This window comes from Chaetura pelagica, unplaced genomic scaffold, assembly GCF_000747805.2.
Source record: "Chaetura pelagica isolate M959 unplaced genomic scaffold, ChaPel_1.0 scaffold271, whole genome shotgun sequence".
NCBI lineage: Eukaryota > Metazoa > Chordata > Aves > Apodiformes > Apodidae > Chaetura > Chaetura pelagica.
The window spans coordinates 109,701-126,984 of NW_009952106.1; the positions used below are offsets into that span (position 1 = coordinate 109,701).

Genomic DNA, 17,284 nt, shown 5'->3' on the forward strand with positions numbered 1-17,284 from the left:
TTTTCCAACATCAAAAAAACAGTGATACTTTACCAAAACATGACCTTGAAAGATTATTAAATTCCTCTTTTACCATGCCACAAATGGGCAGCAGCAGATGACCTGGCATTAATTCCTTTGTAGTGTTCGTGTGATATCATGAAGCATCTGAAGTCTGCTTATGTGGTTTATGATGCCACAGAATTCCTGGAAAAAAATATTTCTTTGTGAGAAACTGCAGTTCATCAGTTTTTCTATATATAACCTTCCCAATAGCAACCATCTGCTGAGAGCCAGACCACTCCTCTCTTTTTTTTCTTCATCACATCAGATTAGTGTGAGGATGATTTCATATACATATGGTTTGAATACTGCTCCCAAAGCCAAAATGAACTCTGAAAGCAACTGAAGAAACCTTTTAGTAGTCTATGAACGAGTGTCCAGAAAATCTAGTTTGTTTGTTTTCAGTTTGTAAACTTTCTGAACAGCTGAATGGTGATACTCAGATGTTGCATCTGTAATACAGAAAGAACAAAGAACAAAAAAAAAGAAAAAGAAAAAAAACTAAGAAGAAAAAAATAATCTCATTTATTAACTGAAGATGCTAACAAGTACTTTCTGTTACTGTGTGCTTTGTGTCTACTTGTGTGGTAAAAGTAGCAAAGTGTGGGGGATTATGACAGCAATTAACATTTCACGATCATGTCTTATTTAACAGTTTAATTTTTTATTGCCTTACACTTCCTTCAAGAATTCTAATAGAGCTTTCCATGTATGGGATCTGCAAAGTGGAGATAGAATCATTTTGTAAAAAGGAGTATTGGTGTATTGATTAAAGCATGGTTCTACTCTGAAGGAATTTGTTAAAATAGCAGTTAGGATTGCAGCCAATTACTTCCAAATCAGCTTTGCTCATTTTACATGAAGAAAGAAGTTGTGGAGAGAAAACCAACGGAATTTCTAATGACCAGTCCAGCAGGACCTGCTTGAAATGCAGAAAAACAAGTTGTGGCTAGTGCATCGCTATAGTCAGTAAAAACAAATAGGCCAAGTATTGCCCTGAACTTTTGGAACTCAGAGTCCTGATATTATTTTCTTATAAGCTTTAAGGCTTTTTTTTTGGCTCTGTTGAGGTTAAACAGGTTAAACTAAAAGCCTGTTTTTAAATTCATGATGGTTTGCTGCATAGTCAATCTTGAATTTGCTTAAGAATCTTTATTCTGAAGTATACTGATATCTTCTATTTCTTTCATAGCAACTTTTGCTATGTGCTTCCATAGCTAGACCTCTACTGACATTCCATCTGGCTTAGGCTTAGTGTAACGTGACTGATGCCATGACTGTAATGCAAAATGTCCTCAAATATCAGTTCCATTGAGGAAAATGTCCTTAAATATTAATTTTGTTGGGGATTTTGAGAGGGTAAAATAAAATGCCCAGTTTTCTTTGACAGAGCTGTGAGTAGTAAAATCATAGCTCTCTTGGTAAAATAAGTGAAGCTGGGTCTGATTACTTATGGAGTCAGAATTACTGAATAAAGTACATTTATATAGCATGTAATTTTTCCTTAATATAAATGCATTTTAAATATGACTGGGAGTATTTTCTCACTTGTAAAAGCTAAAGATACTTATACCTTTCCCCGTGCCTGTTTTCATTCCCATGTTACAAGTCACTACCCCCTCATTTGGTAAACTTGGCCTGTGAAGACAGCTTAGCATGTGACTGCAGTCCCATGCTCTGATGTGCATTTCACAGGATTGCAAAATCCTTAGAAACTAGGCAGTTGAGCAGAGCCAATGGCTTGCCTATATTGTTCCAAAATTCCTCATCTGTATAAACTAGATGATCAAAACTGTCCTCACTGTCCCTCTGAGCTTAGCTTTATTAGGTAAAGCAGCCCAAAATAAAATGGTGCTAAGGCTCTAATTTCATTACAGAATGTCCTACACACCACCTACTTGTTCACATTGCTGCCATTTTCAATTATTCCAGCAGAATGGCTTTCTAAAGCTGCATTGTGACTGCATTGGGAAACTAATCCAGTTTAAATATTTATGGCTTGCAGAATTGTTTTTTGGGTTTTTTTACTTTTTTTTTGAGCTGGATCAGTTCCCAAAATAGTTCAGTTGTGCTGGAAAAAAATATTGGGAAGTTGAAAGGGAGACAATTCAACCAGGACATAAGGAGGTATAGCTGTTCATTTTATTACTGGTAAAGGAATATTCAGCTTTCAGTCTTTCTGTTGAGAGCCCTCCTTTCTGGATTAACAAGACAACACCTTAAACACCTGAAATGGGCAGTCTGTTCTAACTTCTAAAATGTTTCATGCCAAAGCAGACTATGGAGAAAAAAATTAATATGTTGGTATATCTAGTATGAATCACAGGTTATGCCTGCATAAATAATTACTCTAGAATAACAGAGTGCTAAAGTATAGACAAAAGATTAAATTGACCACATTTTTTAATTTAAATTTTAAGCAGCTGTAAATATGTATAATTTAGTTGCTAAATCAATATCATTTATTTTTTTATTTCACAAGCTTATTTTTATGCGAGCGAAGTATTTCTGCCCAGATAACATATTTTGAATGGTTTTAAATAAAACTACTTTTTGTATGGTATGCCTTTCATCTTGATATATCTTCTAAAGATTTAGCCATTTATAAAATTTGTATAATAAGAAATTATTTTAGTTTTAAGTTTCCAACAACAGCTTGATATACCTAAATGAAAGAGGCTTTAGATGCTTAAAGAATTTTTATATGTCAGGTAAACAAAGGTGCATGTGTGATGGCATATAGTCACCTGAAATCTAAAATTAAATATCTGAGAACTGTTTAAATTTTTCTGTGTCAATTAAATTTGGAACACCACTAAAGTCATACCAGAGCTAAGTATCTCTAAAAATTGACCAAGAATTTTCATGTGTCTAGTTACCAAAGGATGGCAGTAGCTATTTCAAATAAATATATTTAAAGCCAAACCTGTTACAAAAACTCCGTTGTGCCATGTAAAATCCTGTTGCTGTTTTTGCCAAGTTATTTTCTTTTTTTTCATAAAAGTAATGAAACTGTGAAAGTCTAAAGCCTTACAGAAAGTTCTAGTCTTAGTTACACTGGCAGCTTTCTAGAAAAACAAGCAACCTACAGGAGGGCTTACCAATGGGGAAATTAATAAACTCTTGGAGATCAGGAATGAAGACATTTCCCTCTGATCAAGGTGCCCTTTTCTAGCACTATTTATCAGCATAGTAAAGCCAGCTGCTTTACTTGTGTGCATCACTGTTCAAGGATCTTGAAACAAGGATAGTTGCTTGCTTGCTTGCAGTACAATTTGCCAAAATTAAATTTATCCAAGTAATCAGCCAGAATGTGAGTGCCAAGTAAAACCTTTTTGGGTTCTGCTAATATGTAGTGTGTGCAGGCATTAAAGAAAAGGAATAGGTGATGTCAATTTCCAGATTTTTTAAGCTATAAAAAGGTAAATGCTTTTATTTAATGAACATTGAGTATTCTTCCTTACTTTTCATTGTAGACACCAATGAATGAAGCTTCAACCCGATCTCACTGCATTTTCACTATTCACATCTCCAGCAAAGAACCCGGATCTGCAACTATTCGACGCTCCAAATTGCACCTGGTAGACCTCGCTGGATCAGAACGTGTTGCAAAGACTGGGGCAGGAGGTCACTTACTGACAGAAGCCAAATATATCAACGTGTCATTGCATTATTTGGAACAGGTAAAAATGGGATAGTGTGAAACTTTTCTCCCTATACTGACTGCATTACTATTTAGCAATGTGCAGTGCTCTTTTATGCTTAACAATATTTCCAAATATTTCAGTAAAGTTATTTTTGAATGACTGTACCTGTTCCATGTTATTGTGTTTCATATTGGATTCATTTATACAAAAAATAACATTTCTGACAGCTTCCATGTTTAAAAAATTTATCTTTTTTTGATCCACTCAAAGTGAAACTTTCTGCCTTCAATTATGTTTAAATCAGCATATTACAGGCTTGATTCAGTAATATCATTAAGACCTTTTAACTTAGACCCACCAGTATTAAAAAAAAAAATCAACCCAGAACCGTTTTTTGTATCAAGAGAGTAATAACTCTTTAATTTTTATCATCTGAAAATGAGGCAATTTTGTGCTTATCACATTTGATTGGCTGTTAGAAGATCTAGCTTCAGATTCTGTACAGGTGGTGTCTGTCACTTTCTGAAAGAATGTAATTTCCCTTTCCTTCAGATTTTTCCTCTTTTTATTCCAGATTCCCTGATTGAATTGTAAAGATTGACGTAGTGATTTAGGTTTTACTTAAGGAACTTGAAAGCCATCGTCTTCTGTGTTAAGTGACTGTCACATGACAGCACAGTGGCTTCTGCATCATGAGAGCTGGTCACATAACTTTGCAGTGCCAGTGTGGGAAGGTTCAAATTCTACCTGGGCTACAGACTTCCTGCATGAACTTCAGAAAAAAATTATCTGTAACACAATTACCATTTCTAATAGAAAAAGTGTAACTTCCCTCTGGCTCTTTTCCTATCTTCTATATTGAGACTGTAGTCTCTCTGTAGCAGAGACTGGGAGTCTGCGTGTATAGATCTGGCTCTTAGGGACATGGCAATGTGCTAGATTAATGGTTGGACTTCATGATCTTAAAGGTCTTTTTCAACCAAAACAATTCTCTGGTTCTATGTTTCTATACGCTTGACTACTGTGAGGTTATATACAATATTATAAACTAACAAATTTAACATATTTCCATCTAACAGGTTGTAATGTACGAGACTTGAAAACCTTGATCCAGGACTGAGTTTCCAAAAAACTTTAAAGACAGTAGTATTTGTATTATGCATTCATCCCTCTCAAGGCTGCCAGTGTAAGATCATAGTAATAGGAAATTTTAACTTTCTTAAGACCATTAAGAGAAACTACTGCCAACAAAAAAAAGTTGCTAATAAATTTTCTAAAATAAAAATCTAGTGCCACATAACCAAAATATATGCTGGTGTGTAACATTTATTAAAGGAAAATCAGCTCCTAATAATTTAGGATAGCTTACACAACTCATATTGCTGCAGTTTTTCAGTACAGTGCCTTGCCAGTTAACAGATCAAATCTTTTATGTCTCAACAGATCATGAGGTAATGTAACTTTTTATTTAATAATAATTAGGTCCCATAATATAAACAGCTGAGAAGAAACACTGAGAATTGTAGGTGTACCATTTCCTTTTTGGCCAAGGCACATATATTCTAGCCTGAATTATTTCTTTCCAGCAGTACATTGTAATCATGCACCCTTTTATTTGTGTTTTACTTTTCAAGGCATTTTCTCAGAATTAAATTTATTGACCCCTGTAAGAACCATGTGCTTTAAGAATGTATCATTTTAAAAGCATGCTTTAGCAAATACTAAGGATTTTTTTACTTGAATACTATCCTTTATTTATTATGATAGAAAAAATTATCAGGAAGATTTTCAGTAAGTTCCTGTGTCTTAGGAAAGTCTCTGGTTTTTAGTTTATTATGTTCAGTTCCCATGTTGCAGAGAGGCTGTGAAGCCAGGGTATGATAAATTAAATTTATTTGGTCTTTCAGGTTCAACTCCTACAAAGACATAGGAATACACTGAAATTTAAGTCTAAATTATTTCAAAAGCAGTGAGTTTGCAACTAACTGGGTGCATGAGCATAGTTGTATCAGAAGTTTAGGTTTCTGAGCAAGTTGGGTTTGTTCTCTTTTGTGTCAATCATTAATGGACGTGCAAATTCAGAAGTCTTTTCCCTTTTTACTATTGTTTAGGTAATGATTGCCCTTGCAGAGAAAAATCGGTCCCACATTCCTTACCGAAACTGTATGATGACCTCAGTGCTAAGAGACAGCCTGGGAGGAAACTGCATGACTACCATGATAGCAACGCTCTCTATGGATAAAAGAAACATAGATGTACGTTATTTCCATCTACTTTCAGCAGAAATGTTTCACTTCTCTAAAGATACTGCTCTTTTTTTATTACAATTTACAATTCAAGTATATATGCTTTTCTTCTTATCCTTATTAAAAATATATTTTAACTTCACTTCCAGGAGATAATTTAATCAGTGAAAATTGCAGTAAGATGTAGATGAATCCTTTAGGAAATATACTTTTCTCTAAGTAATATCAAGTCAAGGAGCATTTGGGGAGCTACTTGCACCTAGTAATAAATCTTTTTTTATTTATTTACTGTGTTCTTAATCAATAAATCTTTGAGTTATGAAAATATATTTCCAAGGAAATTTCTACAGAACATAATGGTAAGATCTATATGTGTTATACACTGAAATGCTTTGCAGAACTTCTGTAGACTTCTTTGGAGTGCAACTAGAAGAGTTTATTGGAGTGAGAGAGAAGTGGGTGAGATTATTTAGCATTTTTTGAATTTTTTCAACAAATTTACGTCCCTTCACCAATTTTCTGCCCTGGAATTGAATATATTGATGTTTTCTTCTCTTTGTTTACTAAAACATGTTGCAATGTGAATACATAGAGCCCTGCTTAAAGCCATTCGTAGTCTGTTTCCTGATTTTCTATAACATCAGAAATGGTGCAAGTAAGAAAGAAAAATATGGAGCCTAAGATTGTTTTCTAAAATACAGTGGACAGCATTATACTAAAATTACATTATACTAAAACCATACTTAATCTAGTTGAAGACTTTTTTTTTTTTCTTTAGAATATTGACTGTTAAATGAAAACAGATCTTTTATATTTGTTAATATAATTATGCAAGCATGATGTCTGGTTACAAATGCACCCAGGTAAATTGTGGGGGAGGCACCCTTTCATATATGACTTCAGAAGTGTATATATCTCACATTGTGATCTGCGTTTCTATTTTGGGAATGTTTAGCCCAAACAATTATCTAGAGTAGGCTACTGACAGTTTTCTTGTTCTTGCTTTAACATATACAATCTAGAAAGCAGACCTGCTCCAAAACCAAATTAAAATCTCCCTACACTGCTCCCCAAATTCTGATAAATTTATGAACCTCTCAGGTGCTGTAACAATAAGCATGGCAGAAAAAATTATTAGGAAATTAGTAGCTGTAAGGTTTGATTACCATTTTGATGGCATGGAAAAAATAGAGCTTATGTATGAACATTTAAGACAGAATTGTTTAGCTACTCATTAATTTAACAGAAGTTTCACACTGAACAGAGCTTAAATGTCAGGTGGAAATATATGTAAGTCTACTGTGCATAAAATTGTAATTAATATATATCTTAGTTAAAATCACATTGGCTGATTGTCATCACACAGAAACTGTACAGCAGAAGCAAAAAGTGAGTCTGGCTAAAATTATGTGCAGCTCTCTTAATTGTAAGGCCTTCCTTTCCTTTCCTTGAAAACTCTTTGATTTTATGTGTATATATAAAGTTCTCTTAATGTAGCAGTTAAGTGTAAATTCTTATATTTTAAATGCAGACTGGCACATCTCAGAAAATGGTATTGTATCAAGCATTATTGGAACTTTTAACACTACCGCATGATGTTTTATTCTTTGAGCGAACTAAGAACAATTGCTGGCTTTTTGTTCATTAGGTGATAAGTTCTCTAGCAGGGTCTGGCATATAGGTATCGGCTGAACTCAAAGGATGGAACACTGCTTTGGGATTCTAGATGGCAGTATGCACTGGTTATCACAGAGTTTCCTCCACAACCTTGGTCTTGTACCATCTTTCTGTTTTTTTTTTTTTTTTTCAAAAATCATCTGACAGTTCTTTATGGGGTATCATAGTTCTCCTCTATGCCTCCTAGTTCCAAGTCTCCCAGCTTGTTTCACATTTCTCCTGGACTTCTACTCTTCTTACCTCATGTCTTTTCCTAGCTTCTTTTACATATGCTTCTCTAGTATCATTTCTTTTTTCAATTGTTTTATTTAATTTTCTCTTTTTCTCATAATTAAAAAGTTTTTACTTCCAGAATAGTATGGCTGTCTTATCCTTTAGTGCCAGCTGGGGACTCATTTGAAACACATCAGGGGATTGACTAGGTCAATAAAATATGTAGTATGATTTGACAGTTTTATATGTTACTGTCATTAATATGAGAACTTAATTTATGTTGAATATTGTTGTTTTGGAATATGAAATGGTAGATTAGTTCTGTAAAATACATAAAACCCAGAAACTTAGTTTTATTACTTCGTTAGCAATCTATTCTAATTACTTGGTGCAAAGCCAACTGATGTTTCTTTTTTTCTCTCTCTCTTGTTTTTTTCTTTTTCCCTTCCAGGAGTCTATATCAACCTGCAGATTTGCACAGCGAGTTGCTCTTATTAAGAATGAAGTCGTTATTAATGAAGAAATTGACCCTACATTGGTGAGAGTTGACTGGGGGTAGAGGGAAGGAGATTGCATGGTTTAAATTTTAATAATAAATAGTAGTCAAATGGAAGTTGAGGATTTTATGCTGAATCACCCCATTGATATTTTTAAATGCAACTTTCTATTTTTCTATTTTTTTCTATAAAAATAATACTATTTTTATGCTTTTCTTCTAGGCATAATAGTAATTAAATGGATCTTTATAAAATACCTAATGGCTTTCTTAGCTCTTAAGACATCTGAGGAGCAGTGACCACTTTCATTATCATCTTTCTGTTGCTTCTCTTGGGTTTTTAGTTTCTAAATCGTAGTAATGGATAATTGTCTGTCCCAAAACCTCTTTAAAAGTACACTAAGATTGCTAGTCCTTTGATGAAGACACACTGCTGCACTGAAACTGCTTGTGTATTAAAAAGCCAAGAAAAATACGAATACAGTCCTTCCTTGAGTTTGATCCAGGGAACATTTCAGCTAGGAAGAAAGAACTTTGGTTCTTCAGTTAATGGTAAAATTACCATTAAGAAAAAGAAAAGATAAGGAAATGAGATGTAGAAATAAGGTTTTCACACTAAAACATTCACCTGATGTTCACATCCCAAAGAGCAGTAGAGGAGCTCTGCAGAATGGATCAGGGATTTAGGAAGTATGGAGAAGGACAGAGGTAACAATCCACCTTGGTACAGCACAAAGCATTGCCTCATAAAGAAAACAAGTTTCTTCTTTCAATGTGCATAACAAAAATTTACTTTATTCTTTGAAAGATTTTATATCCTTCTAGCTTGTTACCAGATTTGTTTGAAGATGTGCTCTGTGATCTAAGTCCTAGTAGATGTAGATGCTTTTGTTTGTTTATTTACTTTTTCTGCTACATCCCATTTACTTATCTTCCCTTTTTCCTAATGGTAATAGCAGCAAATCACACATATAATTTCTTCCATGGCTACAGAAACTTGCAGTTGTGGTGGAACACTTGCAGGCTCCTGAATATGTATTAGATACTGTGGAGCTATATTCCATGAGTGTGGTATGTCTTGCTATGCAGGATCATTTAGCGAGTAAAGCATAAGTGGACTCTTGAGAGTTAGAAAACCATCCCCTTTTAGAAACAGCAGGGGAACATGGGTAACTAGACATTGTATGGTTCTGGGCTTGTTGCGCAGTTTTGTGCAATTTGTTGCTCATCTTAACTACCTAAAGTACATTCCCAAGGTGCAACTTTTTATTCAGTAAAGTGCTGGACCCATGATTTTTTTAATAAAATCAAATGCCATTTATTAGCAGTATTTATCACCTCTAAGTAGAATGCATGTTTTGCAAAGGGACTGCATAATACCTCTCAATAGTCTCAGTAGATCTAATTACTGTTCTGTAAACTTTATTTTCCACAATGGAGACTTCCTGACTGTGTATCTGACTAAAAAGATGAACTTGTACCCATTATACTTTTTAAGCAGCTCATCTGTGAACCTCTCTCACTCATGACTAAAGGATTTGGTTTAAACTGAAATCAAAACAGTTGAGCCAAAATTAAATGTAATCTCCTCTGGCATTCATTAAAAAAAAATAAAATATATATATATATAAATATATATATAATTCTTATGTCAATCAGGAATTTAGTTATTTATGGGGAGTGTTAGGGGACTATTGGACAGAGGCTTTATTCATGATTTTTTTAATAAAATCAAATGCCATTTATTAGCAGTATTTATCACCTCTAAGTAGAATGCATGTTTTGCAAAGGGACTGCATAATACCTCTCAATAGTCTCAGTAGATCTAATTACTGTTCTGTAAACTTTATTTTCCACAATGGAGACTTCCTGACTGTGTATCTGACTAAAAAGATGAACTTGTACCCATTATACTTTTTAAGCAGCTCATCTGTGAACCTCTCTCACTCATGACTAAAGGATTTGGTTTAAACTGAAATCAAAACAGTTGAGCCAAAATTAAATGTAATCTCCTCTGGCATTCATTAAAAAAAAATAAAATATATATATATATAAATATATATATAATTCTTCTGTATATTTTTGTTTGACTTCCTAATTCTTGAAAATCAATCTTTTATCCATATCCTGAAAATTGTATTTGTGTTCTTGTCAGATTGAGGTTAATCACGCTAACAGATTTGACTTGAACAGGGGTGGTGCTATCAGTTCAGCTTTCTGCCTATTTAAACTTCAACCCCAAATTTTATTTTATTGACTCAACAATTGCCACAGGCTGCATCAGAATGTGGCACCAGAGTGAAACAACCTAAAATCAAGTTAAAATGTTTGGCCTACAATACTCTTGAAGCACTCTTGCAACATCTGTAATTGACAGTTTACCACCTTAATACATTATTACATAAAATGGTATAAATCAGCTTTTAATTTTTTACAGTAACAAATATGTTATCAGTAAGTTTAGAGTTCAAAGAAATAATCATTTGTGTGGGGAATATTTTCTATTTTTGAAATAAAAATACCCATTCAATGTTTACGAAGTAATTGTAATATTTAAACATTAAAAGAAATAAAAAAGTTTGAAGGAATTTTAACATTCAGAGAAAATAAGTCATTAATTTCACCCATCTTATTTCTAGAAAGTATGTGCAATAAAAAATTATTCCTTTTTCCTTGAAAGCATCGTTCTATTGGAAACTTATTTTGCACATGGCATCAGTGTATTCTTATCCATCTACAAATACCAGTGGACTCCTCCTACATTTGAGCCATTATAAGGCAGTGCATCCTTAAAATGATCAATCATAAGTATTCAAGAACTTTCTCATTTGTGTTTTATACTTAGGGATCTGCGTGTTATCCCTGTAGTGTAGAATTTGGCCTTAGGAGGCTAATGATTTGTAAAATATGGTTTTATACATACATTTTTTCCAATGGGCTATTAGAATTTTAATATCTAGTACAATACTCCAAGTCACTTTCTCAATCATTACTATTCATTAATGCAATTTAATTACATTATTTTGATTTGTGCTATTCATTTAGCAACTGATGCATCCTACAACTATAGTATGCTATCATTCTAATAAGAAAGGAATGTTACCTGAAAAAGATTAAAATGCTAAGATACTGTTTTGGAATTGCTGTTTCTGAAGTGAAGGTTAAGAAAAAACCACTTTGAGTGTGTAGTTGTCCTTTCTTTAGCAAATACATCGATTCTGTTTTAAATGTCTTTTCATTACTAACATGCAAACCTAGTCAGAAAGCTCTTTTTATTCCTATGGCAATTTTTTATCTCTTTTGCAAATAATTTTTTGACCGCTGTCTGGACAGCCATGTCTTCTAACACGTAGAATTTACTGACTTTGGAAGACTTTTCTTGGTTTTATAAATGGAAAAGGAAAAAGATTGCCTGGTGTATTAGAGGCATTTGAACTGTTTTTAAAGAAGAGCAAAACAAAGTATAATATTTCCCTATACTCAGCCTTCTAATGTAATAATCATAAACTAGTTATTAATTTGTAGGTGATGCTTGGTTTATGCCTTGCTGTTCATAGATGATTGTCCAACTGAAAAAGGAGATCCAGGAGTTGAAGGATGAGCTGGCGCTGGTGACTGGCAAGCAAAGAACTTCAGAGCTTTCACAAGAAGAGCTACTTCAGTAATGGCCTACATTGTTTTCATTTTCTTCTTTTTTGGTGATACTTCTAATCAGTTTCTTTGTTGGCATAAACATTTAAATTCATCTCAGAGTTTTAAACTTCTCCGAGTGAATAATAAAGTTAGGTGCCAGGTTAGAATGGCATTTTTCCATGAAAAGCTGTACTAGGCTGCTGGCTTTGTTTTTGCAGCCTCAGCTTTGAGGAAGTGAAGTAAATGCAAAGGTTGGGAATGCCTGTCAGATGCCAGGCAAAAAGGAGTGTTGTATAATAGTGCAGAATTATAAAACAGTCTCACTCAAAACTGGTTATATGATCTGAGTACAATTCAAGAAATATTCTTTGTGCCGAGAAGTGTCCTGCTGCAGTGTTAGTTCAACATATGCCAAGAGAAATCTTGCATTTCTGTTACACAATTAATCAATGTTTTAAAAGCCAAATATTCACTTTTTGGTTTTTGGTTTTTTTACTGTGCATGCTATTGAAAACGCACAATGAATTCACCTAAGCGTTGTAACATCTTACAGCTTTTTGTAACAGATCCGTGCAGCATGTAAGAACTTTCTATGTGTAATGTAGAAATATTTACTTGCTTATAGATGTTCACCATAACTAAATTCAATTCCCAGTTTCGAAAAATTAATTGATTCTGTAGGATGAACCTATTTAATATCTGTGCTTTAGCTGCATGAAGTAGGTAGTAACTGCCTGGAGCTTTTGTTTGGTTACTATATTAATGGTAACTAAGTTGAATCTGTGAGACTTTTTAATCTTATTTTAATTTCCCTTGCAACTGGTCCAAAAGAAAACTACAAGTGCTAACAGCTTGCCCTGACATCCAGGAGATTCTGGAGACATGAGGACAATCTATCTTGAACCTTGAGTTTCTCATGTAGATTTTTGTCATTCTTAATCCTTGATTTTGATTGTTTGGGATTTTTTTTTTCATTCAGAAACTAAATGACATCTATATCAGAATGGGGTGCTAGATAGCGTTATGTACATAGTCCTTTTACAACATTAAGCTGAGTCATTTTCAACATAGGCAGTTAGCAGAAGAATATTCTAACCAGAAATATCCCTTCAGATCCTACTGGTTACTGGCTGCAATAAGACACAGGAGAAATAGCTTTCAAGGATCTCAGCTATATTAGGGCAACACAAAATCATACATTTTTATACTTACCATTTACTGTGTTTACTCAAGTTCATGTAGTGCCTGTATTCATTGTTTCAGAAATTAGTTCTTAATGGAGCACATGCTCTGCAATTAAAATGCAGGAAAAAACTTGTGTGCTGCTGACAGAGATACAATATTTTTCCTGAGAATTAATAATAAACAAGAAGAACCTCAAACAATTAACCGCATCAGTCATAAATGCTGTATAATGGTCTTCTTCAAAGACCATTATTTTTATTATAGACTTGAAATGGAAAAAAGTATTGGATATACAGAGTTTTTAATGGCTAGCCTAGTTTCAAGCAGAGAGCGGAAAATACTGCTGGAGAATAACTGTTGTATACATGAGTCAGAATGGCTTATTAATGCTGTGTGCTGAAGTTGAATGGAATGATGAAAAAGAAGTCAATCTTTTTTTAAACAGTTCAAGTGGGGTAAAATGCTGAAGACCTGCTTTTTTATCCGTTTTGTTTATCTTCTTGCAAGGAGAGTTTTCACAGGTAAACAACTGATGTGGACTAAACACCCAAATGAAAGTATAATGAAATTATAGTATAAAAAGTAATAATTGCAGTGAAAATGTCTTTTTGTGGTTTTGAACACATATACATTTGAGCTCCCTTTCATATGGCAATAGTATTTATGGCCATATTGATTTACATCTGTATGAATCTCCTGTCCATAAATATCCTGAGCGTTTATGAATATCAACAGGTAACATGTAAGTGTTCTGTCTTCAGTTAGAGTCTATCAGTGCATAACACAGCAAATGTTTATGTCACTTCTGTTTATTGAGACTAGCCTTGCAAGTTTGAAGCTATCCATTATCTAGAGTGTTTATTCCATAAAAACAAATGTAAAAGTGATAATCCAAACAGAAGTATTGACCTGGATGAGGGCTGATAATATAATGTTTTACAGTTACTGGAAAATGTCTGTGTTGTGGTTTGCATCTAGTTTTGCATCTGCAGTGAAATCTAGAATGTTATAATTATCAGGAGACATATGCATCAGATTGTTATAATAGATCAGGAAAAGAAACATTATCTAGGTGATAATGCAACATACAGCTCTGCACTTTATTTGGAACTGCCACCCAAGAGTGGTTCTTAGGGCAGTGGTACTGTAGGGGATTCCAAACAGTATAATCTTTTTTTGTGTTGTTTTGGTTTGTTTTTTTAGTGGTGCTTGTTTAATATGCCCAGAGAGGAAATTGTTATTAGGATAATTATGGATTTCAAATAGTATTTAGACATTTCTGCTTAGTTAGGATATCTTTGTTTAAACTTTAATAAAGTGTGTCTCGATATGTATATGCGTATAGATATAGATATATAAATAATCCAAGTTTACATATTTCTTTTCAATGTTCTTAAACTTTAATAAAATCTTACCATGATTGAATTTATTACCAATAAGGTAATTTACTAGTAAGGAGAAGTGTTACTAAATATATCTCATAAAAAATGGTTGTGTTTTAATACTTGTTCATAGCACATATTTCAAGGGATTGCAGAGCAAAAATAATAATTCAAAAGCATTCTATGCCATTTTAAAAGATGTATTCTTTTGTTCTGTGCACACGTTCAAAGTTGCAAAGCATGACAATGAAAAACTCAATGCATTAAGTTCGTATTTATTTTGTAGTTTCTGCACAAGTCTCAGACACTTTTCAGTAGGAAATGGATGCCAAAATGAAACTGGGTCCAATGACATGTGTGTATAGCCTGATAAATTAATAAATTATGGTAATGCATGGCTTTTTTGCTCTCTACATATGTTGCAGGAAGTGTTAGTGATTGCCCTGCAAATAAATATAAATGTTATGTTACAATGATACTTTGTATGTTCGTTGACTTGCTAAGTCAAGAAATGCAATAAATTTCTTACAATAATGAGTTCAATTGCACTTGTTTAGTTTCAGGGCATTCCAAATGAAATCAGTGTGCCACTCAATGCACTTTAGATTGCTAGGTGTTTGAAGTTAGTCTGTGAATAAGCGGTAGTTTGTTCTTCATTGTTTTTTCCTCATTTAAATCATAGTGTATTCAGAGATTTTTTTTTCATTATTATTCATTTAATGAAAGAGAAAAAAAAAATTGTCAAATAGGCAGTCCTTATAACCACTGCAATGTCACGTTGTCATTCCATAAATTTAAAACAAAATGGAAAACAAATGCTCTTGACTTTTTTTGTCAATGCTAAATTATAATACAACAAAGCTTGCATAAAAAAAATTCAGCTAGACTACATAAGTAGTTCAGAATGTAGTTCATAAAATGCTTCCAGAATCTGAATTGCTTGCTTTGGATCTTACCATCTACTTCCTCAGCTGTAAAGGGCTGATCTCTAAATATTTCTTTGAGCTGCAGAATTAGTTTCTTTTTTAGGAAAAACAAAACAACAAAAAACCCCACTGATTTGGACTTTTTTTTTTTTCTTTTTTAATATAGAAAATAATGTCATGCATCCCAAATAGAAGGAAAATATACTCTCACAGGCTTCTGTATTATGCTTTAGAATAGAATTAAAAGGCATTCAAATTAATATTTTTTTGGGGGGTGGAGGGTTTGTTTGGTTTTGCTTATTTTTTTGAGAAGCATGCCAAAAGTGAAAGGGAGAGTTCTTTTTCTTTGAGTCATTTGGGATTTTTTTTGTTTTAAGGGAGCTCGCTAGCAATTTACAATGTGTGCACAGAAAGAAAGGATTTCAAATCAAAGTCCTATTGGTGGTTCCAGAGCACCCACGCTTCCAGAGCCTTAGCCAGTTGGAATTCTCTAGGAACAGGACCGGAATACTGGCTTAGCACTTTAATTTATTAATAACTTTACCTTATTTCTTTCAGATACATATGTTATTACAGACGCTTCTATTTTTTGCTTCAACAGTCATATATTGTTCATCTTACTCAAGTTCTGGATTTCTCATTACTTCTTTCTGTCTTTCATTTTTCTGTTTCAACATTGTGACATCTGTATGCTATCATGGTATTAACAATATTGCACTGTTGTACAATATAAAGCTTTAACAGTTACTCATACTTAAGCTGTTGAACAAATGGTTTCAGTTACAAAGCAGAGCAAATGTTCCTATTTGCTGATGTCAGTGTTCAATTTCAGTTGCAAGGTGGAAGAAATAGAAGCGTATTACCTTGCTTTATGTCAGCACAGCTTTGCAGACAGTGGATTTGTGGAGAAGTTAGCAGACAGGCTGACAAAAGCTGAGTGGGAAATAGTCAAGAGAAGAGAAGCTACCTTAACTCTCAAGTAGTCTTGATACGTCTCACATTAACATCTAGCTTAGATTCCTGATTTAGAATGCTATTAAATCAGTGTATTTCTCTAGAGGGCATTTTTTCTCTTGCATGTTATAAAATCTTTAGTGACAGTGTCGGAAGTTCAGATTCCTAGTACAAGTTCCTAAGCTGGATGCTTAATGTATGAATACTTTGCTTTGATCTTGCTATATTGTTGCAAGGTGACTGACCTAAGAAATAGAAAAATATCTTTTACACTAAAACTATCGAGTGATAATTTAAAGTTCTTTTCAAAGGTGAGCAAGTTTATTCTACCATGGAGAGGAAGAGGGGGGGTGTGGAAAAAGACTACATACTATTTTCTGCTCTCTAATGTTCAAAAGTATACCAGCTATGCAATGTCACATTGTTTCAAGAAAGATAATGGAATATAATATATTAATGAGGTGTGTCAAGAAAAGATATCTTAGCTGAATTTTATTATTTAGCCCATTTCCAAATACATATGTTAAAAAAATGTCTGATTATAGCAGCCTTTTTGAATCTCACTGATTTTCATTGAATGCTTCTTCAGTTAAATTGAAAGTGCCATTAAATACTTGTTTGCATCTTTTGGCAATTTAAATACTTTTTGAAAGATTTTTACTTCTGAGCTTTTACATCTAATTATTAACCTGTTAGTGACACTTTACACTATTTTTTCAAAACTACCTCTGTCTTCTATACTGTAGGAATGTCTTGATGTTTATCCATATGAGTCCCTTTACTTCCTTAAATAGATTTTATGCTTATCCTGTGTTCTTTATTTCAAGTTCTTGCTACCTTCTGCTTAGAGATCTTCACATTTTTTCAAATATTGATAAACTGA

At 33.4% G+C, this 17,284-nt stretch overlaps 1 protein-coding gene across 1 annotated transcript in view; it reads left to right on the top strand.

The window, feature by feature from the left end:
* Window positions 1-17,284, top strand: part of KIF6 (kinesin family member 6) — a gene marked incomplete at its 5' end in the record, with an annotated part of 207,295 nt that overhangs the window by 95,504 nt on the left and 94,507 nt on the right. The window contains 4 exons of the mRNA XM_010006127.1: window positions 3,519-3,725; window positions 5,801-5,944; window positions 8,277-8,363; window positions 11,879-11,982. Coding sequence (XP_010004429.1) covers window positions 3,519-3,725; window positions 5,801-5,944; window positions 8,277-8,363; window positions 11,879-11,982 — 542 coding nt within the window. The remainder of the gene's footprint in view (window positions 1-3,518; window positions 3,726-5,800; window positions 5,945-8,276; window positions 8,364-11,878; window positions 11,983-17,284) is intronic.